The 26,950-nt window shown below is 40.4% G+C and overlaps 2 protein-coding genes across 3 annotated transcripts in view; one reads left to right on the forward strand and one right to left on the reverse strand.

The window, feature by feature from the left end:
- LOC117774234 (beta-galactosidase-1-like protein 2) lies at positions 1 to 9,009 on the forward strand. Of its 2 annotated transcripts, XM_034606475.1 has the most exons (19): positions 1 to 266; positions 803 to 988; positions 1,067 to 1,135; positions 1,559 to 1,654; positions 2,145 to 2,253; positions 2,346 to 2,438; positions 2,578 to 2,659; positions 2,769 to 2,833; positions 2,956 to 3,040; positions 3,654 to 3,791; positions 3,980 to 4,060; positions 4,140 to 4,249; positions 4,347 to 4,493; positions 5,261 to 5,332; positions 5,466 to 5,544; positions 5,649 to 5,736; positions 5,823 to 5,934; positions 6,033 to 6,149; positions 7,967 to 9,009. In XM_034606475.1, exons 1-19 carry the CDS (start codon positions 157 to 159, stop codon positions 8,051 to 8,053), a joined length of 1,926 nt encoding a protein of 641 aa, XP_034462366.1. In that variant the 5' UTR covers positions 1 to 156; the 3' UTR covers positions 8,054 to 9,009. The 2 variants fall into 2 exon arrangements, with proteins under 2 accessions (XP_034462366.1, XP_034462367.1); XM_034606476.1 differs by lacking the exons at positions 5,649 to 5,736; positions 7,967 to 9,009 and having other exon boundaries at positions 6,033 to 6,151.
- Positions 8,236 to 26,950, reverse strand: part of LOC117774236 (galactosylgalactosylxylosylprotein 3-beta-glucuronosyltransferase 1) — a 25,716-nt gene continuing 7,001 nt past the window's right edge. Inside the window, exons 2-8 of the mRNA XM_034606479.1 lie at positions 21,702 to 21,965; positions 14,847 to 14,925; positions 12,479 to 12,621; positions 11,784 to 12,295; positions 11,293 to 11,589; positions 10,893 to 10,998; positions 8,236 to 9,605 (exon numbers count right to left, since the gene is read on the reverse strand). Coding sequence (XP_034462370.1) covers positions 10,912 to 10,998; positions 11,293 to 11,589; positions 11,784 to 12,295; positions 12,479 to 12,590 — 1,008 coding nt within the window. The 5' untranslated portion in view covers positions 12,591 to 12,621; positions 14,847 to 14,925; positions 21,702 to 21,965 and the 3' untranslated portion in view covers positions 8,236 to 9,605; positions 10,893 to 10,911. The remainder of the gene's footprint in view (positions 9,606 to 10,892; positions 10,999 to 11,292; positions 11,590 to 11,783; positions 12,296 to 12,478; positions 12,622 to 14,846; positions 14,926 to 21,701; positions 21,966 to 26,950) is intronic.

The raw sequence follows: 26,950 nt of genomic DNA on the forward strand, positions 1-26,950 counted from the left end.
GAGACACAAACGAAGGCTTCACCCTGTTAATGAGGTGTATCAGATTTCTATGGCTGTGCAGGGTCACACCCACGAGGCGGTGCACTGTTCACGCCTGCATCATGCGTTCGTCTGTGCTCAGATGCTGCTGTACACTTCACCCTGCTGCCACTGTCCATGTCACACACATCCATGGTTGTCCTGAGGATAAGAAATGTGCAGAAAAGGAAATATGCACTTATCTGTCTGTGCATTGTTGGATTCATCATGTACTACAGACACCTCAGGTAAGTAAAGTTCTTGCTATTGTTCAGTATATTTCAGTTAAAGTTATTATGAGGCATTGTGTGGTAAATGTTATACCTTATTGTGAATGAATAATCCATTATGTTGTCAAGGCAATATTAGAATATTATATACATTAGAGAGTAATACTTTACCATAAATGTGATGAAAATACTCAAAGACACTAAACACTACAGATATTATAATTCATCTCTATAAATAGGATAGGAAAATATGGCAGGATAGATTATTAAAGCTATTATTAAGTGCAACAATATTACTCTATTTCTAAATATTGCTTATATTGTTTTTGCCTTGGGGACATTAATAATGAAGGATTTTATTATTTTTATATTTTTATATATTCCTGTTATTTCGGGAAAAATATAGAAATATATTGTCTGTCCTCCCACTAAAATTCAAATATTCTCTTGCTGCTTGCCAACACAAGCGTCCGCAAATTCCTACCAAGCATGTCATGTGGTCAGTTCCCATACAATGGCCTCTGTGCTACAATAAACAACAACTCCCCTTCCAGAGTGCCAGCAGGGGGATGGAGGATAAGCAGGAAAGTGGGCTTGAGCGCCAACGCCTCGCAGTTCACCCTGGGGGGAGAGCCCTTCCACATCATCGGGGGATCCATCCACTATTTCCGTGTGCCCAGGGCCTACTGGAGGGACCGGCTGATGAAAATGAAGGCCTGTGGCATCAACACACTTACTACGTAGGAATCCCGTTACATGTGTTTTTTGTGTCGCACGCCCGGCCAACATTTGAGCATTAACAACGAATATCCTTGCAGGTATGTGCCATGGAGTCTGCACCAACCAGAGAGAGGAGCCTTCAACTTCCAAACACAGCTGGATTTAGTGTAAGGAGTAGTTTGCATCTGACTTGAAAACAAAATATTCATTTATCACCAAAGCATGTGCTGGTCCTGTATCTGTAGATCATACTTTCATCGATGCAAATATTGACCTTAAAAAGACAAAGGAAAGAAATACACCACTAACAATATTACCTGCCCCAAGGTGAATTGGGAATACTCTCCTGGTGCTCGGGGGAGAAGATAGAGGCTAGAGTCCCACCTGACAACAGTGGGATCTCCATGGCAACAGCAACTTATCAAGCAGTCAAGCACACAGCGAGGATGAATGACGAGGCACATAACACCTTGGCCTGCCACTGTTGTTGCAGAGCACACGCTCCTAAGATAATGGGATATGGAGTCTAACTTAATGTCTTGGTGCGAATAGAAACCTCTTGTTGTTTCCTTTTCCTGTCTTGGTTGCAGAGCCTACATCAGCCTTGCTGCTGAATTGGAATTGTGGGTAATTTTACGTCCAGGGCCGTACATATCCTCTGAGCTGGACCTCGGAGGACTGCCGAGGTAATGCTTGTGTTCTAAATATTTGAGGAAATGAAGTACATTAGATTGTATAGACTTGCTGCCTCTGTTGTCCAATAGTAAATGCATATACCACATGGTTCACCCCCCGAAATCTTTGTTGCTGTATCTCCTTCTGTCAAGTGAATGCACAAACCCTGTGTATGCATGATGCCGATTTTAAACCAAGGCTTGTGTAATACGTTATTGTTAGAGCTCCAAAGTGTTTATGTCCCTGAATAAATATTGTAGAATTAAGTTTGTAAGGGAATTTACCCGACAGCACAGAAGCCACTTAATCTGAACCACAATATGACACTTTTTTTTTATTAAGTGCAAACCAGGGTGAAAAAGTCAAATCTTGCTGAAAGGGAGGACTGGTCCAGTATGCAAATCTTTGTTCAGTATACTAGACGTACTGTGCCTACATTGTCCCTGCAGCTCTGTGGTTTTCGTCATACCTATAAGCATCTCTTTGTCTGCGTCTTTGCAGCTGGCTGCTCCGAGACGACAGCATGAGACTGAGGACGACTTACCCAGGCTTCACTCAGGCTGTCAACACTTTCTTTGACAAACTTATACCAAAAGTGGTTCCACTGCAGGTCCATGTTTCTTTTAAATCAGTGATGCTAGAAATATGTGTGTTGTAGCTCCACTTGTCATTCTTATAACATGATGTTTGTTTTTGATTTAGTTTAAGAAAGGAGGTCCCATTATTGCAGTGCAGGTGGAAAATGAGTATGGATCCTTTGCAAAGGATGAAAGTTACATGCTTTTTATCAAAGAGGTAATGTGATTAAAATTCTTTTTTTTTAAATGCCCCTTCAGTCATATATAAACTCAGATGTAGAATGGATAGTGATACAACTGACCATCCTGATGATGTTCAAAACACCAGGGCTTGACATTCTGTTTAATTTTGAAAGGCTTTACAGTCCAGAGGGATCAGCGAGCTCCTACTTACATCAGACAACCGCAATGCATTGAAGTCGGGGGGTGTTATTGGAGGTACACACACACGCGCCCTAATGCATGCACACACACACACACACACACACACACACACACACACACACACACACACACACGGCTGAACATGTGATCTCCTATTTTGTAGCCATCAGATCAGTGAAGCTGCAGAAGCTAAGTCAAAGAGACATCCAGGATCTGAATGCTATCCAGGTGTGTAGCTCACCTGTCTACATTGTTTCACTTGCTGTCACAAAGGACATGACACACTTGAATGTGGACTAATCAGCAGTGTAAGTTAACCGATGGTGTGTTTTGTGCACTCAAACTGTCAGCCCAACAGCCCTGCTATCGTCATGGACTATTGGACTGGCGGGTATGACGTGTGGGGGGACCTCCACCATGTGCTTCCTCCAGAGGGTAAGAATTTACATACTACAATATTTCACCCAAGATAAATGAGAATCAAGAATATTATTGGTTTGGATTTGACACATTCATTTTTAACTTTTTACTAAATATCAGGTCTTTGCTGAGAAGAGTCCTAAAGTGCAATTTTGCGGAGGACTCACGTGCAGCTGCAAACTTTAAGAACCTGAAATCAATTAATATATGTAACGATTCTATTGACAAAATTAGTACCCATTGGTCGAAATGCTTTTTGATTTCTTTTGACTTTGACAATAACTATACAGCAGATTCACATTTGAAAACCTGTATGAGCTGAATCCAGTTCTGTACCTGAACAGAGATACTTAGTTATCACTTAAAATCCTTTGTTTATTTGCCAGTGTAATTGTTATTTGCCAGTGTAATAATTTCTGTTTCATTTCTTTTTACATATTTTCCTACGGCTTCGCTTTTTGTCAGAGGAACATCAGCTACTTGGCAACGATGCAAATACAACTGACAAAAATGATTAATGCAAAAAACATTCAAGGTGTAAATGTGATGTAATGTTTTCCCTGCTGCAGGGACCTGTATTTCAAAGGAGTCAGTTTGTTAACAGAGCACACGTTGACCTTGTTGTCAGATATGGTGTCCACCATCAGGGAAATCCTGAGACGAGGCATGTCTGTCAACCTCTACATGTTCCATGGAGGCTCCAGCTTTGGCTTCATGAGTGGAGCACTCACTAATCCGTCCTACAAAGCACTGGTCCCCAGCTATGGTTGGTTCCTCTGTGTCCGGTGCTCTGTCACAAGCAAATCAGTTGTGTCTTTTATGCAAAAAATTTGATTATATTGATGTAGCACTGGCGTGTTTTCCCACTTGTCGAGAGAACAGCATTGCACTCAACACCCAGCAGGTGGCAGTGCATGATAGTTAATCTACGGTTTGTCACACCATGTTTTCCAGATTATGATGCTCCCTTGTCTGAAGCTGGGGAGTACACTCCAAAGTACCATCTCCTTAGGGATCTACTCCACCGCCTCAACAGTAAGTTGATATAGATGAGAAAACAGTGATGATGTGACTGACCCCGCGGCTTGATACCGTCTGTGACCTCTCTGTTCAGGAGGTGAGACTTTCCCTGACCTGCCAGCCCTGCATTACAGAGAGGCTTATGAACCAGCTATCATGTACCAGCACCTGTCATTATGGGATGCTCTGAGCTTCACTGAGGGAGTATGTTCTATGTAAGATTATCTGTAGCCTACATGTGTAACGAAAAGAGCGGTGCTTCTCCGTCAAGGTATCTTAACTGTTTCAATTTGCTCCACAGCCATTTAAGTCAGTCAGGCCAGTAAACATGGAGAGTCTTCCTGTGAACAACGGGAATGGCCAGTCGTTTGGGTACACGCTGTACGAGACCACCATCACCAGCGGAGGATCCTTGAAGTCTGGAGACAACGTCCGAGACAGAGCCTTAGTGAGTCCTCGATGTGCATGAAGGCATGATTTCACTCGCTCTGACTTTATGCAGTATGGATGTGGTGGACTGCAATTTGATACATTATGATCCTCGATATATTTGTAGCTGTTGCAACAAAATTGCAACAAACAGTTTTACACGTTGGAAAATATGTTCCCTTAAGAGTTAGAGTAGATGTTACCCACTTGTACGCATGATGGCTGCTTCGCATCACATTTGGTGCGTAGGTTGGGCAGAAAATGAATGTGATGCATACGCAAGATGCAATACCCACATAAAGGTCAGGGCAGGAGCGAGTCCTTAACAGGGTCAGTGGGTCAGCATCAGCAACAGAAAGGGTGGAGCCGCATTGGCAGAACAAGAGAATTGAACTTGTCGTTGTCATGACGTTTAGAGGTCTGACATACCACCTACGAATGCACGATCTGCATTGCTCTTCCTGTGTTGAATTTAACATTAGCCAAATATTGATCTCCTTGCGTGTCACCATCTTAGTCAAAGATTATAGAACCGAGAGCCCTACAATCTTAAGTCTGAGGGTGTGCCCTCTACTGGAATCCTCCAGTAACACGCGTAGCATCTAAGCAAGTACGTAAACTTGAACGTTCATGATGCAGCCGGTTGCCAACATGTGTGTGTGTGTGGTTAAACAGCAAGTATCTCACGGGCCTAAGACCAGTCTTGAGACATTCTCTTCATTCAAATCAGACTGTCTGTTCTTTACTATAAAACAATGTCATCTACAGCAATATTTGTCTTCCTAGGTGTTTGTTGACAGAAACTACATTGGCCTTTTCAAGCGCCAGAACATGGAGCTGGCGGTTCCTGATGGTAAGGTATGGCATCAAGTTGGTCACCGAAGGCAGATGTACAATAAACGTCATTCACAGTGTTTTACTGGAGGTGATGGAATCTGAAGTGCTGGCTGTTAAAACTTGCCAAAGACATAAAAGCAAACAATCCCTACAGGAGCGGCGAACCTTGAGTTTACTGGTGGAGAACTGTGGACGAGTTCACCAGGGAAGGGACCTTGACAAACAACATAAAGGTGATTGACAGACAATATGTAGTTCATTGCTATTGCATGCCATTAAACCACTCAAGCACTCAGTGGATAGTATACAAGTCAATTTTGATTTATGCTTTTTACAGGCCTTCTGGGAGACATTTTATTAAACAATATTCCCTTGCGGAATTTTACAATATACAGTCTGGATATGAAACCCAGCTTTATTGATAGGTTCGTATGCTTTATTAAATCTAACATGCTGCATATCACTTTCATTTTGTTCTAATAGTGTATTTGAATTGTATGCCTTATTCCAGTCTTTATCAGGCACCATGGAAATCTCTTCCTGAGAATCCCAGCTTCCCTGGATTTTTCATGGGGAGGATGTTTGCGTACGGGTATCCCAGTGACACTTTTGTGAAGCTGCCAGTAAGTCACAGCAAACACATGATGTGTTTTTTGTACATTTTTGTACAATTACTTCATGTATGCATTGTGAAGCAATGACCTTGTCTTTGGGTCCACAGGGCTGGGAGAAAGGGGTTGTGTTTATCAATGGGCTGAATCTGGGCCGATACTGGTCCATTGGACCCCAGCAGGCTCTCTACCTCCCCAGTCCCTTTCTCAACAGTGGAATCAACCAGGTACAGCTAGAGGAACAGTTTGACCTTTTGGAAATACACTGATTTGTTTTCCTGCCAAAAATTTTATGAAAAGATTGATATTGTTCTCATGTCCACACGATAAGTTACCATTAGCTCAGCAACAGCACCTTGGGAAATCACAAATTAACGTTGTATATGTCATTGATTTAATCAATGGTTACTGTGTCAGGCTCAGAAATACCCTGGTACATTATCAGTGTTTGAAAACCAAAAAATTGTTACAGTCATTTGTCAATTCTTTCAAAAGTAATTGAGTTGTTGCACAGATAAGTGCCTTGAAAAGTAACTTTTAAATTACTTTAATCTGCTCATATCCCTTATTAACGCACACATAGAACAATGATGTTATTTTAGTGTTGCTGAGAGTGTGACACTAAGACAGAGCATAGGGGCCACTTAATGGGAAAAAACATACCCGAGATTTCAAGAATAAAGTTGTAATATTAAAAGAAAAAGTCATAAATTATATGAGAAAAAAGACACAATAAGATGGGACTAAAGTTGTAATTTAATGAGAAAAAAAAGTCATACCAAGAAAAAAGTGAAAAACTAATAATTTTTCAGGATTTAAGCTGCAATGAAATCTCCTGCTCGCTGGAATTTTCCAAAATCTTAGTTCCGTCAGACAACTCACGTTCAAACGTTTATTGCAGCAGTAGAACAGGTTTAGTGTTTGGCGTCCAGGCTCCAACTTAATCACTCCCCCATATGATTACACAGGAATGATGGGAGTGATGAGCAAATACTTGTAACCCCCCGTAGGAGCCTACAGGTGGATGCTGGGGTGGTGGAGGGGCTGAAGCAACTGGTAGCAATACTGCAGCAGCAGTGCGAGCAAAGGGGATGATGGGAAATTTCTCTCTGCTTAAATAGACCACCTGATAAGGTGGATGTGTATTATAGATGGTTGTGGAGAGTGAGGTATGTCACATGATGTATGTCACATGATTGGAGCAGCGCAGCTCGAGTTGGCTGCCTGAACTAGCTCGCATGCGTCGCTCCATTTACCAATCTCATTGTTTCTCGAGAAACTATGAAATCTCTTGGAAGAGAACACAGACATTTCAACACACATTTCATCCTCCACAAAAGAGGAAATTTCCTCCAAGTCCGTGTGGTTCTTTCTTCAGAATAGACACAGTGTCTTGTACAATCTTTTCAAAGTCCTGATACTTATGATAATGTAACGATATTTCTTTATTCTCATAAATGTATGCCTTTTTTCTAGTTATATAAAACCTGTATTCTTGAAATCTCAAATTTGTTCCCCTTTAAGTGGCCCTATTGCTCCACCGTGGCTACACAGTGTGAGGCAAGACAAACATCAAAGTTCATCTATCATTGTGCCAATTATCACTATAAAGTAATGGAACAATTAAACACAACTCACATATTTATTGTAGGCTCAACAGTCCTTGAAGTCAGCAGATTGTTTTAATATGAAATGACTCTTTCTCAGACATTAAGCAGACGCTGCAGGACATTAGAATTAGAATTTACTGATGTGGAGAAGTCCTCACACCACCAAATAGGCTACAATGCATTTGTGTATTTTGTCCTCTTCCTTGAGGAAGGAAAAATAACGTTCATGTTTCTATCCATCTAAAAGCGGTCTGCTTTTTTAGAGTACAGACATGAGAGTGATATTGATCTTGCATAACCCAAAATGCTAAACTATTCCTCTGAAGTTCTTTTTCCTTGCATTAAAAATGACTTAGAAGATGAATTTGACATTGACAGTGTTTGAACACAGCAGGCCCTCTGTATACTTTGTACTTTGTGTTCAAATAAATAAGGTCATTGTGTTTGAGGAGCAAGAGGGAGACTACAAGGTCCAATTTGAGGACACACCTGATCTTGGCATGGCAGCAGACATCCAGTGACCGTCATCAGCGCCTGTGTGAACCTTGCATTTGTGTAAAACGTGTTTATCACATCACATCAAACCTTCCAATTCAGAAACATCACAGCTTAAGTCATCTTCTTCTTCTTATATAATACTTTAAAATGCACATATAGACACAGCCAAACATTTAACTTCACGCATCGAAGACAGTGAGACATATTTGTATGAGAGCAGTTTATAGCTATGTACATACAGTACCTTTAGTTCCAGTGACATATTCTATAGAGCAGAATCACTGTGGACATCACGTTTCCTCTGGATTCCCATATAAAGGGGGATAGTTTCTGTTTGAGGATGGCTGTTATATGTCATAGAATTAGATTTGTATTGCTTGTGTGAATATTTTGAATATGTGTTGCGTAGCAGTTACTGAACAGGAAACAGCCTGTAAAACAACAACTGCAAACAAAAATGTTGTGGGAAAAACATGAGGTGGAGGCAGAAGTGGTGTGAACAGCTTTTAAATGAAACACAAGCAGCAATGTGGTGACATCAGACTCTTACTTTAAAGTGACAAGTCTGAGAGTCTGAGAGAACAATTAGTGTTTGTGAGCAGTGCCGCTGCAAGTCAGTGGGGTATGAAATCATCGCTTGCCAGCCAGCCATCCATGGTGGGAATAATTATACATTGTAATATTTGAAAGGATGCACATCCAGTTTTTAGGCTAATGGCTTCATATCCCATTGTCTCTCACAACTCACAAGTAAATAGTACCAGTTACACTGAAACAATAAATAATTCTGAAGTGAAACATTCAGTTCACTTTTTTATATTAGCTTATTAAGAAAGCCTGAATGCTGAAACTTCTTTTTAAAATGAGTAGAGCTCAGTAGTACCACAGCATGTCAGGAAAAAAGAAACTCCTTGAGTAAAAGACTGTATGGAATGTCATTGTTTTTGCACAATAATAAATCACTGTGTTTTTGAGTGCATGTGTGTCTGAGTACTAATAATGTGCAGTTGAGCATGTTTAATGTGTGTTGAGGAGTACCAGTCCTCATTAGTGCTGGGCTCAGGGTGCTATCTAAATAGCTCAGTGTTGTACAGTACAAACGGGGAGGGCTCAGATCCCCCAGTGCAGTCTGTCTCACTTATGACAAGAAACCCTTTTATTCCTCTGTGCAGCCCTGTGCCTGACAGCCAGCGTGCCTCGGAACAAAAGGGTCCTATTTGATCCTGATTGGAGGGTTGGCTGGTGATGTCTGTGCTGAGAGGGCTCTTTATTGCTCGTTGTGCCTTCTCTTCTTGAAGTTTAAATCATGTAACATCCTTTGTCCTCGCAGACCTCGCTGGGCTCCTTTTGGCAAGTACCACCGGGGTCTCACATCGGCCTGTGCTCCAGACACAGAACAGGCAGGCTTGTTTTTGTGCAGTTGTGCTTTGATACTCTGGTCGGTACACGCACATGGCTTTGTGCTGCCTCCTGGGGTGCATGGGTGTTTCCTCCATTTCTAGGCTGCACTGAAGAACAGCTACTGTGCTGTGATAATATTTTCGACTCTGGCTCCTATGAGCTCCGTGGAGTCCCCTGAAACAACAAGTTTACATTTAATCAGTACAAACAAAGAACATGGTCCCTTCATTTCATACTGGAGTTATCGTATTTACGAATTTAGGAATTGCAAATCATGTCAACTCTAAGTCTTAATTACAACAAGTACCTGAACACAAAACAAGGACAATTAACATCCACGAGAGACTATTTTATATTTTAAATAAATTTAACTCAAATTTAATGGATATAGCGTTTTTTTGCACAGTATTTTTAATCCCTAAAACAACAATACTATTACTAATAATAATAACAATACTACTACTACTACTACTACTAATAATAATAATATAGGCCTGATGGTGTGAACACTAGAAGTCAAGACATGGGTCTCTTTCCTATTCCTACCATCCTTATAATGTGAATGCAGCAACAGGCTCAGTGGAGTTTTGAGCTAAATGCTATTCAAACATGCTCTCAATGAAAATGTCAACATGCTATTGCAAAACAGGTATAATTATTTACCACATTTGATAAACATGCTAACATGTGCTTATCTGCACAAAACACAAACTACAGTAATTCTAAATCTTGATAATAAACCATAAAACTATTGGACAAAATAAAAATGTTGACCTGATGGGTCAAAGAATCAATGAAATGATAAGAACTGATCCTAATAGGAGACATAGACCTCTGTGCCATATTACATGGCAATCATCCAACAGTTGTCAAGATATTAGAAAACAGAAATTGCCCACTTTGTAATGATACCAGAGACAAAGTCAGGTGAGCACTAAAATCAGCTACGTTCTGTGATTGTTATGAAGGCTCAGAGGCAAAACACCTCGGCCTGACAATAAAGTTGTTCCATATACTGCAAGTGTTGCTGAAATTTGAACATGTTCAGACTTTTTTCCCTCCTCCATGCACCTTGGATGTAGGTAAAGTTGAACCAGGAACCTTTACTCCTCTAAAATCAACACGAACATCAATTAGATATGAGCACCATCAAAATCCAATCCAATAGCTGTTCCAATATTCAACTTTGAATCTATTTGATTACAGGAAAAAATACATCCTCTTGAGACATTGTTAAGACATTTCAATCAGAACCAAAGTGATGGTGTGGCAGAGAAAGAACTTCTGCCTTCAACTTTTCACGGCACACTCATTTCACATTTCATACAAGGTCAGGCATGTGTTTGAGGTAAGGTCCATATCTCACGGTGCACATGTGTGCTCTCCTTTGAACAATCCTCCCAAAATAATCACTGGAGTCTGGAAAGGCTGTAATTTGCATTTCAAAATCTCAGTTATTACCTGCGTGAGATGAAGTATGTCATATCTCCACGTTGGAGTCTGTAAATCCTTTCTTGCCCTCATTTACCAGCACAGGCTTCTCTGTCCGCGTGTGCCATACTAATACCTGTGGGTAGGAAGACGAGGACGGAACAGAAATTCAGTCGTGTGATGAGATACTAAGACAGAAATTTTGGTTTGAAAGGCTGCGCAGTGCTAAAATAATATCTAGAGGCAGAATGTGAGCTGTAAGGGTGCAGGGTTGGCTGTAAGCTGACAGTTTACTGACTTTAAGAACAACTTGTTATGACAGCCAGGTACATCAAGAGAAGTCCTCCTTACACAACCAGCATTTACACATGCAACTTGTTTTATTGCCGGATCACAGGGGTTACACACACACAGAGACTCCTTCTCTTACTTTAGTGCAGTTTGCAGCTTTAGGCTCCAAGTCGCCGAGAGTCACCAGCTCCTTTAATAAACTGCTCTCCTGGTATCCTCCCTTCACCCCGCGTAACTTGAAATAAGCCTGAGGTTTGGACAGAATGAGGCGCAGGTTCACCGCGAACCCGGCCATGTCGATGGCGAAGGGCCGATGAGGGTCGAATACAGTCTTCCAGCCGTAAACCTTGCCCAAATTGTTCACTTTAGGGGACTCGTACCGAAGGCCACCCACAAAAGCCACGGGCCACACCGACACCTTACGGGTGGAACGCATCTGTCAGTGAGAAACACAGACAGAGATACAAGTCTTTTTAAGCTCCATAAATGTAGATTTACCTAAAACACACAACAAGTAGGAAGAAAGGAAAATGAGGAAGAAACACTCAAGCATTTGTCTGTCAAAGTCATTTGTAAACCATGTTTTTAAAGGAGCTTTATGAATAAAGCTATTATCATTAGACTCCTCACCTCTTCAAACAGCTCCAGACTGTACGTGTTGTCATCATCTGCAAAGTAGACAATCCCAGACAGGCTGTTATTTACGCTGTAGGTCTCCCGGAGCCACCGCAAGGCCAGGTTCCTCTGTATGGTGCCACGTGGTATTCTGGGGTCCCTCGTGTCCCCACGTACCTTGTAGTTCCTGGGCGTCTCCACGTTGAGGTGGGTGTAGTTCAGTCCGGTCTCCACGAGGAGACTGCTGACCAGAGGGGTCCTCCTCTGAGAGTCCTCCACCAGGATCCAGTGCAGGTTGGGCACGTGGAGCAAGGTGTTGGCCAAGCGTGTCAGCTCCGCCTTCTGCACCGGCCGGCTGTAAGTGGGAGTGATGACGTGGATCGTGGGCAGGAAGTCGGACCAGGGGGGAGGCCGACTGTAGACATACTCGGTGCGCACCACCTCCACGATGTCCCGGTTCTGCAGGGAGCAGGACTCCTTGAAAGCAAAAGTATTCCTGGAGTTGGAGCGACCATCTCGTCTGTCATCTAGTAGGAAAATAAACATCATATGCAAGAATTAACCCTCTGTACATATGGCCGCATGGCATTCCAGCGCCATATAGCATTTTCTCCTCAGGTAAGAACACATTCCTTTGAAGGGCCTCTGGTTGCATCCTGCAGCCATGATGAATTTTGATGGGAAAAACTCTCAGTCAATTTTACTCTCACCGTTTCGAGCGGCGAGCAGAGGAGTCATGTTGCTCTGGTGCCAAACAGTAATGAGCAGAGTCCAAGGCAACACGATCAACACAATGGCGACAATGTCTCGTCTCTTCGGCATCTCCAGGGTCAGACCTGAGTCATGTCACTACCTGTGAGACATGAACACATGACATGCTGCACTATGACAAGGAGGAGAGCTGTGAAATGAGCTGCTGCAGATGACCAACAACCACCTTCACATCTCACAGAAGAGAACAAGCCAGCAAAACATCTTCTGTAAACACGTTTTAAATACTGCTGGACACACTTTTCTGTATTTCATGTATATATATTTTTACTTTTTATGGTTTTCTTTTATATTTTTCATTATTTTCTCAATTCAATAAATTAAATGAATGCATTTTTAGGAATTTTCTTCATCATCTATATATCTCTATATTATTTATAAAGCACATTTCATACACAGAGGTACATTCAAGGTGCTGTACAAGGACAAATACAACTACTTTGAATCAGAAAGCACAGTTTAAAACAATGTTTAAGAGTAGAATAAAAAAAGGTAATAAATTAAAAGAATACATTTGTATGATATTGAAAAGGAACAAGTTGAAGGAAAAAATGATGAAATTAACATAGACAGAACTGTATCAAATAATAAAATTAAAATACAATGATGGTCATGACCTTGCAAAATTGTTTAGTTAAAGGAACTTTAAGGAAAGTTGTAAACCCGGTTTTAAGAATTGCAATGAATGGAGCATTACGAAGACCTTCAGGCAGTTGGTTCCAGTGCTTTGCTGCATAATGAGTAAAAGCTGCTTCTCCAGGTTTAGAGTGATGTCAAATAGATGTTGTGTTTGCTCTCAGATAGAGAGATACATGGTGACAAAATTATGTCTGCACCAGACTCCATATAGAGCTTAATCTTTAAATGGAACATGCTTTTAGTATATATCTTCAGCCTGTGAATGAGCTTGTCTATTGAATTTTCAAATCAAGTGATTTGCATGTTGACGTCCCTGCATGGTGGCCCTCTACGAACAGCAACATGCTGTAGCTGCAAGGCTCATACAACAAGGGATGAGGCATTTTGTCCAGAAGCACTCTCCGCCTGCTGGAGCTGCTTCCAAACAGAAAATAGGTCAGAAAGTGCTCTGAGCTTTCTTTTTTGTCTCATTTGAAAGCGTGCTGGTGTACAACACAGAACATTTGAGCTCATGATTGGAAGAAGGCAGCGGGTTGAAAGGGTTGACACAGACATAGGCTTCTATAGATGCAAGTAGCCTGCTACTTGGAGGACGTCCATCTATTCTATACTGAGCTTTATTTACCCAGAGATGATCAGAGCTTTATTTCTAAATCTTCCTCTGTTGATGCAAACTCCTCCAAGATCACCAAGTAAAGCTGACTGAATTCAGTCCATTCCCACAGCTTGAACTCCATCAGTGCCAGTGCAGCAAATTTACCAAATATAAAAATATAAAAACATTTCTGCCAGAATTTTTCCATTTAAATACTTTATAGGTAGGCCTTGTGAAAAAACTTTTCTGACAGTAGATTATCAACCCAAGTACACCAAAGAAGAGATGATGGAGATGAAGTAGAAGACAAACATTTTTTGGGGAATAAGAGAGACAGTCAGAGCAGCAGAGTGGTGAGTATACCATTACCTTGTTGTTGCATTGATGGAGTAAGTGCAGTGGAAATAATTGTATATGTTTTTACCATGTGAGCTGCTACAGTTGGCTACAGGTGATTCTCAACAGGCCTCTTCAGGGACTTGCTTGATTTTTACGGTGCAATACAAGAGTCGCTGTGACTCAGGAGGCAAATTTACTGGTTCCGCCTCCAGCATGTCCTTCAACATGTTTAAGTGTCCTTCAGCAAATTTATCCCAATGGTCAAACCAGCCTGGTGTGTGTTTGTGTGTGTGTGTGTGTGTGTGTGTGTGTGTGTGTGTGTGTGTGTGTGTGTGTGTGTGTGTGTGTGTGTGTGTGTATTTTCTTTTGCTACCTCTTAACCACTTCAGCATAAACACTGAACTCGTCACAACCAGCAGACCTCACGGGGACCAAAGCCTGGTCCTAATGAGACAAGACATCATTTCTGAGGTCATGGTGAAGGTTAGGGATTCGTTTTTTATGGAAGCCAGTGCAAAGTACTAATAAGGATAGCTGCACAAACCTGAGTGATTGTGTGTGTGTGTGTGTGTGTGTGTGTGTGTGTGTGTGTGTGTGTGTGTGTGTGTGTGTGTGTGTGTGTGTGTGTGTGTGTGTGTGTGTGTGTGCCGACCTGAGATACAGAAAGTACAGCAGTTTTGGATAAAACACTAGAGTAATATGTATAAATGCAGTCTGTTTCCATTCCATCTTACCTAAATTTATACCCAGCAGACATGGTCATTCCAGGGGTTGATACTTTGTTGAAGACACCTTCACTTCACTCGATTCTCCCTGCAGAGAGAAAACATGTGAAAGAAGAGAATCCATTAGACAGCATGTCATGTATCTCAGGGTGTAAAGACTATTGAAGCTGCTCTGCTGGCCATGTGACCTGCTAGAAATTCCCTTGTTACGGCGGCAGGTAGTCAGAATGAGGTAGACAAAAAAATAAGATAGACAAAATGTGCTTAATATAAACCTTTCACTACAGAGGGAAGAATATTATTTGTAGAGAAACATACTTGACTAAAGTGCAGTGGCACAGGCTGATTGCACAAGGATGCATACTGTATTTCTGCATTAGTATAAGAGATATTGAAATAAACGTATCCATATATATGCTATGTATAGACTGTTATAAGTATATAGGCAAGTATATTATGAATATTAGTATCAATGCTATGTGCTATATATGCATAGTTAGAAGTAAAGTGTGTATGCTGATGATACTATAACCGCATGCCACGAGACTTACAGTATATACAGTCTATATATATGATGAATATTTTACATTCAATGTGGAAGCAACTGTTTCAATTTACATGTTTGTGGGGTTCTGATGTGATTCATTACAAAAGTCATTGTGTTTTGGTATGTTCAGGCATTCTACAGCCCATGATGACTTAAAGCCATGATACTAATGTCAAACTGACAACTGATCAGTTGCTTCAAAAAAGGAAATAAACTAAGTTGTCAAATAATGTGATAACAAAAAAATAAATCTATCAATGCGTTTCTGTTTATTTAAGAAGAACCCTCTGTGCAGATTTAGTAATGACAACACTGGGTCACACCGGGTCACATATTTTGGTAATATATGTGGCACTGTTCTGGACCAGCTCACACACAGTATGTCTAAAGGATTTTAGCTTGTAAAAGCTGAACCAGACATGCCCACTGTCCTCATGTGTCATCCTCTTTGGATATTTTTAACACAAACACACAACTGAAAAAGGACTGATTTAAAGCTGCACAGGGAAAATATGATATCACACCAACTAATGTCAAGTACAAGACGTATGTTGATGGGAAAATAAATGAGACATATTTGAATGCACTTTTGTGGAGGCTTCATGGTGACTGAGGCTTTAAATCTTCATCAATTTAACTTTTCTACCATTTCTAAATCAGTAATTGTAATAAGGGATACAAATGCTTGATCTCTAATGAGGGGTGGAGGGAAGAACAATAAAAAAAAATTACAGCAATGGATGGTTCTTTACAAAGAAATGCAGACATATTACACAATGTACATGTATGTACATGTTCCTTCTCAGGTTACTGATTCTCCATTTGCTCAACATGCCGTTCAGCCCTCAGTCTTCACACCGCAGACATCTGTGATCACAACTACACAGGCTCCAACCACTCTGTGTGCTTTTTTGCAGATCCTCTGCTGGTTAATCACAAGTCTATAGACCTAATTAATCCCTGATTAAAAAGGATCAAGCTCAGTCTGAGATCAAAGGTTGTGCGGGATAATTAACACATCAGGATGGGTTTAATAGGGTCATGTTTAAACAGCATGGCATTGGTGTAGACAAGCTAATTATCCATGCACATTGCGTTCTTCACCTCTTCAACGTTTTGCATCACCATTTTAAGGTGAATTAGCATTGTGACTGCAAGCAACCGCAGAACAAACAAATATGAGACCAGACGATAAAAAAGAGCAAACACCACAAACCGCAGGAGAAAAACGGGCGAGGCAGCGTAAAGTGAATACATAGAGTCTAATTAAACAACACTGTGTGTATCACTAGGAATAGTATCATAATGTCGCAAGCTGATTAGGGGAAAATAGCTAAATCCAGGGAATATTGCACTGTACAAAATGCCATCAAATTTAGCTGCAGGGATTGAGTTGATATGAGCATTTATCATCTAAATGTGGTTCTACTTGCACAATGTTTTCAAGAATTATGGCCATTTATGACAGAGAGGTCATGTCAGCAGGTATGGTAATCAGTGGATGAAACGTGCAAAACACACTTTTTAAATGTATCCAAATATACTTTATTTCTTAAATTTGATTTTGTGAATATACTCCTGTCGGAGATGGTAAAAAAATGCAATGACAAAATCCCATGAATAATGAAGTTTTAATGATCTATTGATAATGTTGGACCAATCTGAATAGAGAAAACTAGAAATACCGCACTCTAGATGTATCATGATCATTTTAGTCCAACTGACAACTGGTTAAAATATGGAGAAATTCCCCTAAGGCAGACTTGAGATCTCATATTCAAAGAGTCCACAGTCCGCTTTAATCTTTGACCACCCAAATCGAATCAGTTAATCCGTGAATCCAAGTGAACATTCGTGTCAAATCTGAAAGGATTCTCTTGAGGCGTTCTTGAGGCATCATCCTTTGGTCCAAGGGAATGTTTGTGCCAGATGTACTGAAATTCACGTTACATCAGGAACACGTTCCAAACCACATGACATCACAGTGACCTTGACCTTTGACCACCAAAATCTAATCTTGAATCGCAGTGAAAATTTGCACCAAATTTGAAGATATTTCCTCAGAACCTAATTGAGATATCGTGTTGTCAAGAACAGGTTACCGTGACCTTGACCTTTGGCCTTTAACTAAGAAAGCCAACCACACATCAGTTCTTCTTTAAGTCAAGTGACCATTTGTACTAGATTTTAAGAAATTCCGTCAAATGTCCCTGAGATCAGTTTATCCCTGAGTCCAACTGAATGTTTGTACAAAATTTGAAGATATCCCCTGCTGTTCCATGAATGGATGGACAATCAGAAAACACAATACCTCCGTCCACTGGCTGTCGTTAGTCTGGAGACAAAACAAAGTCTAACTACATTTAACAGTTCAAGGGTTCTCAGCAAAATGGAAAGTTCTCTCGGCCTCGAACCCTAATCACTGTTTTCTTTCCACTAAACTCCATCTGTTCAGACAGCAATCCTGCAAACTAACAGACAAAGAAGGAACAGATAAAGTGGAACACAAACGAAACCTTCTTGGTGGAATTAATTAATGAGGAAAAAAACAATAACCAGACTGTCGTCCTGACAGATGTGCTGCAGTGAAGCACCACTTTCCCTGTCAATCAAACGCAGTGAACTTTCTGACTGGATCTGATTGTTACAGTTGGTCACGTCTGGCTGTCTGAATATCTGGTTGGCACCAGTGACTCTGTTCACACTAGCATCCAGTCGCTTCAACACATTTATAAATATACCCAAAGTCCCAACACATCAAACTGGCTGATGGTCTAGATTACAGTCGATGCCAGTATGGTATGTACTAATGCTGATAGTTAAAACACTCTACTCAACATATTGTTCTTCACCAGCAAATCTGTTTCAGTCTGTTGTTCAAATAAAGACAGCAACCAACCAACCAACCAACCGACCAGTTATATTTCAATATAGAAAATAGAATTTGATTATGTCCCATTCCCATTATGGATTGTGAGACAGAGATTGATCTGGTTTTCAGCTGCTGTTGTAAAGGACCCACATATTGCTATGTTTTGGCCAACAAGATAAATGTTTAATTTCATGGCTTCTTTTAAAGCACAAGTTTATCATCACCCTCACAATGTTTGTGGTCTTAGCTGAGTTAACTTCCTATTACAATGACTGCAGAGTCATGAGTTTATAATAGTTGCTTATGTTACGTGTTCAATTTTAAATGAGCAGTATGAGTAGCTTCATTTTGAACAGCCACTTTGTTTCATGTCTATTGTTCTTTGCAGATAGTGTTGTCCGGCTGATTATCGATATCTCTGCTGCTGCTCCACCGATACCATGAGATGATGTTTGTTGGAATAGAACAGCACGTGCCGTAAGATTAGTGTAAAAAGAGGCAAAATCAGTGCCTTCAATGAAACATTAGTTTAAAACAAACAACTCAACAAAACAAAAAATGTTAAAATCTGGTTTTAGTGGCTGTTGCTTTTAAATGTGTATGAGATACAGGAAGCTGTAGATTCACACCAGAGTTGGAATTGACAGTGACATCCTTTGTCATTTCAGACTACCTGAAAATAAATCGCGGAGAAAGAAATACCCTGAAGTCTGTGCCAATCAAAAGCTCTCAGTATAAAACAGTTTATATCATGATGATATTTAATTGTTTATAGTATTTATGGAGAAAAATTATAATGATGACATATGTCTGGTTACTATTCTGCAACATTGAATTTCATATGATGTAATGTGTCAATGCTTTCTAGACACCAATTATTTGGTTGGTTGATCCTTTATAGCAGTAGCTCATTGCACACGTCCACAAGCATTACATTTGCCAAAGCAACGGGGGCCAGTGACAATGTTGCAGATGCAATGCAAATGTTTAGGTAACACAGGTTCACATTCCCTTTTTTTTAGGGGATATAAATCTGCAGTTCCCATCTGTTTCCAACACTGATATAGTGTTTCAACCAAAAATGCATAACGTATGATGGTAACACTATCACTTATCTTTCCAATTTCATTGCTCAAAATAAATGGGAAAGGGAAATATATTTTAAAACAGTCACACATTAAAATACAGTAGCTCCATTTATGTTTAGAGGTGTTTTTTTGTATCTAATCCCATCAGCTGACAAGGCACAAGTAAAGACAGGCGTCTAATAATGAGAGCAACAATCAACAACCTGTTTGCCCAGAGGGAAACCACACAGAACCGACCTCCACACAATTACTGTGCATCATTATTTGACTGTGACTGCACAGTGAACTTGTGTCTACTTGGCTACAATGCTGTGATTGTGCTTTCCAAAGCTGGTTTCTTGGCACACAGTGTGTCATTCTGTTTATTCGGTATTTCAACTGCAGCAGACCTAAGAAATGACCAAGCAGCTATAATTAAACACATCTGTAGGTCAGTACATCACAGGCAGTGTACTGTATGAGTGAATACACCCACAGAGACATGTGGATCTTGCCGTGATGCTGGAAAAAAAACTCAGGTGTATACATTACAAATCTAATGATTCCCAGCCAGTGCTCAGTGATGACAGAGCTGGATCACAGAGGCAGGATGGAGGGAGGATGGGTGGAAAGTGCTGCCAGCCTCACTTAACACTTAAAAAGATTGAAAGATCCTTACTTAGGTCTCTCTTGATATCAAACCTGGCAGAGACGTGTCTTTTAAATCCAGTCTCAGCTGGGAAATCCATACTAATGTTGTGAGTGCTAATGACAGTCAAATGGCAGGGGCTGCTGGGGGCTATGAGGCAGATCCAAACTGAGGGCAGGCTGATGAAAGATGATCCACTTAAAGAGCAACACGCCTGGAGAACAGTGCGCAGAACAAAAGATAGGTGAGGCCTATGATGTGGAATGTAAATACAGCTACATTTAGCTAGACATTCAACACTAATGACTACACCCTTTCATGCTTTTCCTTTGTGATCAACCTCCAAACACTGTGTCCAGCACAAATCCTCATTACAAAGGACAGTCATCCAGGCAGGTGGCGGACACAGTCACAGACAGACAAACAACAAACAAACAAACAAACAAACAACAAACAACAAACAACCAAACAAATAAATCAATGAATCAATCAATCAATCAATCAATCAATCAATCAATCAATCGATAAATAATCATATTTTCATATTCACAAATCCCAATTTGCCTGACAGGACTTTACAAGGTGTGACATCCTGAGTCACAAGTGAGGGATCCCCTTCTCAGGACAGACAGAGGTGCGATAGATGACGCGTGTACTAGAGCACATTAACAAAATAATAACATATACAAACATTATACACATTATATATTATACATTTATATAATTATTCTGGAGAAAGCCACGCACGCAGCTGCTTAGCAACAAAGTTCTCAAGGATTTTAGAAAGAAAGCGGAGGTTGGTCTATAGTTGGCTAAAACCTCCAGGTTCAGGGTGAGTTTTTTGATTAGTAGCTTTAATTACAACTATTGTGGGAAATAACCTGATGTTAATGATGATTTATTGTATTCAGTAAAGTACTATTTCTAAAAGGCACAATTCCTTTGAGTGGCTTTGTTGAAATAGGGTCCACGAGGTAAGATGCTGGTTTAGAAGACGAGATAATTAAAGTTAGCCGATCAAGGCTGATGTGAGAGAAACTGTTGATATAAATGACAGGATTCTCAGCTGCTCCTGAGATTTCTCTGCTTGAAGACACATTAGCATCAGGGAGATGATGAATTTTGTTTCAAATAATTACAACTTTATCATTAAAGAAGCACATAAAGTCATTGCTGTTAAATAAATAAATTTTGCAATATATTTTTGTCCTGTCAAAGATGGATATACGATTTATGGCTGCAATTAAATTCACTGCAGAAGAAGCTTATGATGAACTTTGGAGAACTGTATATCCTGGCAGCTGTTAGCATTAACATAAACACCTACTGTGTCCTGTGCATGTGATTGTTTATGACGGCTGCAGGTAATGTCTGATGTGTTAATGTTTGTGTTTCCATATGACTCTTATATATGTTGACACAGTCCCTTTCAACTGGTGCAAGGTGTCGCTGCTCTGCTAGAGTTTTAATATTCAGGAGGGATTTTAAGGATGAGATCTCTCTGAAATAGTTTTTCACTTCAGCACCTCTCATGTCTGCCTCTCTCCTGCAGGTGCTCCTCAAAATGTATTTGTGCTTTTTGGGTCACAGAAAAGTTTATTTTATTTTATTTTTTTCTTATTAGACAGCTTTTTAAAAATCATAATATCAATGAGCACTGACTCTCAATTTAACTAATTCAATTAGAATGTTCAATTAATTACAGTAAAAATAATCAAATGTTACTCACATAAATGAACGATGATCCACTTTCCCCGTCCGTCTAATACTGTTGTGCTGTGTTAATGATGGAGGCGCTGATAATGGTGCTGAGCCTTGATGTGTCAGTTGGGATGAACGCAGGCATCCATCAAGTTGTCTTCCTAGTGAAGGAGAACTCAGTTGGTGAACGTACGAGCGGCAGAGTTGGGATGACGACTAACGGATTTTGTTCACTGCATCCGGGTGGATGCTATCCAATCCTTGGGTAGGGTTGTGTCCTCAGTGCCAGCCCCTGTAGAGACAGAGGAGGTCATCCCTCTGGAAGAATGCTGCTTCTCATTGCAAAAACAAAGGCTGGGATTGTCAAAGCTGGTGGCAAGGGGACGGGCGGAGGGGCAGCCATGGCCGGAGGACTCAGGACAATAGAATAAATCACATAAAAAATGTCACAGCCCCATAAATGGAATTCTTGCTCTGGGATGAGGCAGGATTTGAGAAATTGAGCAAGCCATGCATAACATGGGGGTTGTTTATCTGACGCATAAACACTAAGTCACATGGTCCACTAGTCAGACAGTAAGAGCATTTCTATTCACTTTGGTTTCATTTCCTGAAAGGCATATGAAAGGACTACATTCTGAATGGACCACTATGCTTGAAAAGTCCAATAATGGGCCGGGGTAAAAATATGCCTTGATCAGAAGATGTTCTTAGAGCTAGCAGAGGAAGCAGTGAAAGGTAGAACAACAATGTCTCCAAGTAAGGAGGTTGCTGGATGGTGAAAAGCAGGGGCCGTGAATGACACTGCCTATAACAGATGTAACTGTGTTAGTTACGATCAAATCTAGACTCTCAATTAGTCGGAGAAATGTTTATTTGCTGACCAGTGTAATGGCTCTCTGACAGTAGGAAATAGACTAAATGGTGAATCTTAACAACCACTTAATAAAAGCTCTTCACAATTAAAATCACAGATGTAACACTGTGTTCGTCTCATATCTTTCCAACATGTGGTAAAAGATATTCATGTCAGCTTCTAATTTACAGCTCCAAACTCAGAGATAGCTTCTATACACGATACACCAACTGAAAGGCAGTGGTGGAAACATCTTGGAATATGTGTTAACCTCAAAGCTTATTGTGGCCGCACCAGAAAAATAAAAAATGTATCAGTATTATTTCATAAAAACTGTGATAGGCTATTATAACAAGACATTTTCACGTTATTATGATGTATAAACTTATCACATTACAGAAATAAACATTTCTTGTTATAACAAAATACCATAGCTTGTTATATATCATTATTGTAAAAACATTTGACAGTATAACTGATAACTTATTCTCAATTGTTATTACTCGTCTTTGAATTAGGAACCAGTGCTCAGAGAACAGATCAATCAAGGAATAAACTCATTATTATGACCTGATAATGTTCTAATCAGTCTTGGGTTGAGACATAGTGAAATCCTGCTGTTACTGAGCAGTGTGGGGGATTTTGAGCCAGTTTACAACTTTAGTTCACCTCATTCAAGGGAAATAGTATATAGTTAAAACAGGAAAGGCTCATATTGGTTTTTATAATGTGATCAATTTGAATGTTGTAATATTATGAAAATCACTGGTTGAAATGTGCAAATTTCAAATGAACAGCTATAATATGATGGTAATAGGTGTGTTTGTATATTGTTTTGAGCTGCTCTGCCCCCACAGTAATCAACAAATCAAGTCTAATTTAAAAATGAATCACACATCCCACCATGGCATCAATGCATTCTGCCTCTTTCTAAAGGGATCAGACCACAGACTGAACAGCATTCATCCTTAGAATGCAACTATATGTAGCTACTTCTCAATTTCCACTCGCTCTCACATATGAACCAGCCCAACCTCCATTTCCCATTTTTACGTCTTTCTCCTGGGTTATTATTATCTCAGTAGTGAATAATTCAGATCAGTCATCTAGAACGTTTCTTAGAAATTAAAAAGACTCTTTGGATATGTATGCACCTGATCACCTGCATCGGCCTCATTTCCCTCCAGAAAATCTATTCTCTGCTGTTTACCCATGCATATGTTAATAGGCAGAAGAATAATATAAACAGCCTTTCATGGCCGAGAGTATTAGCTGCTTTATTATCTGCAGTGCTATTTGAAATAACGTGTGCTTGTAAATAGACTGATAGCAGAAGAAGAATTGCTCTCAGCTCCAGTTTCCCCAAACAGGAATAATCTCTAACCAATGTGTCATTATGCTGCCCTGTCCTCACCTGACTTACTGAACGCTTCATGTTGCCCACACATGCTGCAAGAGACTTTTTGAGATGAATCAGAGGTTTGGGGACAAATTAGTATTTTCTGGTGCCCCCTCTACGAAGGGCTTTGACGTCATCCTCTGGTAGTTCCTCTGGTCCTCACACACTTCAGCTATTTAATCACCTCTGTCGATCCATCAATATTCTGTCTGCATCTGTTAATGTGCTGAGGCTCAGAGAAATGCCATTCAGTGTTTGACAGATGGGTGATTAATGATGTAGTTTCAGAGGTGTCACATGCAGAAGCATAGGTGTGATATTAAGATGCTAATCATTACAATTCTAATTAAATTTATAGTTCCTGCATCTGGCAGCTTTAATGTGTACGTCAGGAAAACCTTTTCAGGTGAAATGTGCCTGGTGATAATTAGTGGCTTCACTGCAACAGCTCTATCTCCGCTGGTGTCATTTCTCTCACTTACGTTGTATTTTAATTTACTGGATACATCTTGTACACATGTGAGTGTTTGCTTTGAGACTGGAAATGGTATTAAGACAATAAGATGACAGATGCTGCATACATTTGTTTAAGGTGCACAGTTCAGTTTCTGCGTAGGCCAGTCTGCCCGGGTCCACTATGGTCCTTGTGATGTAAATGTCGCCATCCACCCGTTCGCATGCAGCCCAAAAATGTGAGACCAAGCTGACTCTAGACTACGCACATTCCAGGAACGATACATTTAGTTATTCAACACTTTCCAGTCCAGTTGGTCGGGTACTAGGGCTGGGTTGCAAAAACAAAAAAAAGACGATGAAAGCTTGGCTGTAAGCTTGGCTGCTTTCTGAAAGTCCATTTTGCTTTGGAATCTTCCTAACTGAGTGAAATGACCTGGAAGTATTTCAGCGGCCGCAATAATATGAGCTGTTCGAATTCTCTAAAGGAAAGGAGCTTCAATGCTTCCTAACTCATCTCCTTCAGCATAGGAAACATCGGACCATCCTTTACGAGACGATAACATTTAAACATTGACATTTAAAGCTTTGCCAATGATTTGATCAGTAAGGGACCTTTTCTTTTAACAGTATGTCATACTCACAGGCGAACAATGAATGTAATGCTGCTGATGTAAAATGATCAAATTGAAGGTTGCATCAGTTGCATCTGTATTTAGGGCATTAAATATATATAATCATTGATTAATTTCCATGCTGTCACGGATGCTGAAACTCTTGCCTCAATAAAGGTAAGGGTTAAACTGGATCGTCTCTTCAGTGGGAAGAGGAATGCAGCCTATCTGGCGCGCAGTAAGTACATCAGTGAGTTAACATGTTGTTAGTATTTTTAGTGTTGTTTTCTAATCAAGCTGCTTCAGACCTGAAGGCAGGTGGTTCAGGAAATGGGGCTGGAGGGGCAGGTGACTGTCTCCAAAAAGTGGGACAAGCTTAAAACCAAATACAAGGTAAAGTCCATAATTTGGTTGTGCACTGTAAATAGTATGGTGTACAGCTAATACAGGCTTACATTGGCTACACCTGCTGTTTAAATGGAATATAAATAAACGTGTTCTAAAAAGGTAATTTGATTAACCGCCCATTATTAGAGTCACAAAGAAATAATTATTAGCCACAAAGCAGAATCCCTTTGTAACAGTTTTGACAATTCCATAATAGGTGACCCGGCATTCTGCCTCAACTACCTTTTGTCTAACGTTCTGTTATTCATGGCGTGAGTAGGAGTTGAATAATCCCCCCCAACGGCACAGGGACAGACAGTGGTGAGGCAACAGCAGCTTTTTGGCCATGTTTGATGCCATCGGGAGGCACTAGGGGAAAGGCCGTCCATTCTGCCTCTCATCCTTGTTGCCTCATGCTCTGTGCCAAACCCTGGCCAGACTGCTGCTGAAATCTCCTCATTTACATGTGCACAGCTGGACACAGATAGTGAGGAGGAGCCAGAGCCCATGGTCTGTACCTCGTCCCAGCCACCCACGAAAAGGCCAAAGCACGCTGGCAGCATGCTGGCCCTTCTTAAACAGCAGGCTGAATAGGAGGAGGCAAGGGACGCTGCATTACAGCAGCAGAACAAACGTTCTCTGGATCTTTTTGAAGAGCTTGTAAGAAATAAATAAATAAAATAAATGCTTCGTCCTTGCCCTGTGGTGTTAAGATAACATGTTAAGATGAGTGAAATACAAAGCTCTTAATTTGCTGAATGAAATATGTTGCAAATTCAAAATTATTTAAAGGGGACATAGCATGCAAATTCCACTTTGTTAGTGCTTCTACAGGTTAATGTGGGTATCTGGCATGTCTACCAACCCCAAAACTCTCGCGCGTTTTGTTATGGTTCCTCTAAGTCAGAAACGTCATGCTTGAGTGACTCGATTGAGCTTCCTGGGTTTTGTGTCGTAACAAGGCACTGGAAGTCTCCCTACATGGTCTTGGCCCACCCCCCACAAAACAGGTCACTCTGTGGAGGGCTGTTTTATACAGGGTAAAAAGGGTGCTGTTTTAAATGATCCTTGTGGTATTTTGACCAAAGTATGTTACAGACATTTCATTAAGACCCCAAGGAACCATATCAACTTGTGGTAAAATGGGCATGCTATGTCCCCTTTAAGATGTAAAATAAATTTGTCATAACACCAGGACTTGCAGCATCATCAATGTATTGGAGTGATTTGTGGTGAACCGTGATGTCCTGAAAGTAATTGTCTATAATGGACGAGGCAACAGCCAAAATTGACTGTACACAACCATTTGTGAGCAACACATGAGCCAACAAGAGAACAACACAGTGAATGTCATCCAAGAGAGACCGTCTGACAGAGTAGCTTAAAGTTTGGTTTAAAAACTAATTGCTATAACTAAAAGCTTTAGAAATAGACTTTAAAGATATAGTTTGTGAGAAATAAAAAAGAACTTAAAGTGAGAAATAGTTAAATAATTTAATATATTGGCATATGCAATTACAGCTTTCTACTGTGAAGATATTCACAAGTACAGACAGTGTGAAGTCATT

The sequence above is a fragment of the Hippoglossus hippoglossus genome, chromosome 14 (assembly GCF_009819705.1).
Source record: "Hippoglossus hippoglossus isolate fHipHip1 chromosome 14, fHipHip1.pri, whole genome shotgun sequence".
In the NCBI taxonomy this organism is placed as follows: domain Eukaryota; kingdom Metazoa; phylum Chordata; class Actinopteri; order Pleuronectiformes; family Pleuronectidae; genus Hippoglossus; species Hippoglossus hippoglossus.

Coding starts and splice junctions, on each gene's coding strand:
- LOC117774234 (XM_034606475.1), top strand. CDS start 157: ATGTCACACACATCCATGGTTGTCCTGAGGATAAGAAATGTGCAGAAA. Junction 2,439..2,577: donor ACATGCTTTTTATCAAAGAG/GTAATGTGATTA, acceptor TAATTTTGAAAG/GCTTTACAGTCCAGAGGGAT. Junction 3,792..3,979: donor AGCACTGGTCCCCAGCTATG/GTTGGTTCCTCT, acceptor CATGTTTTCCAG/ATTATGATGCTCCCTTGTCT.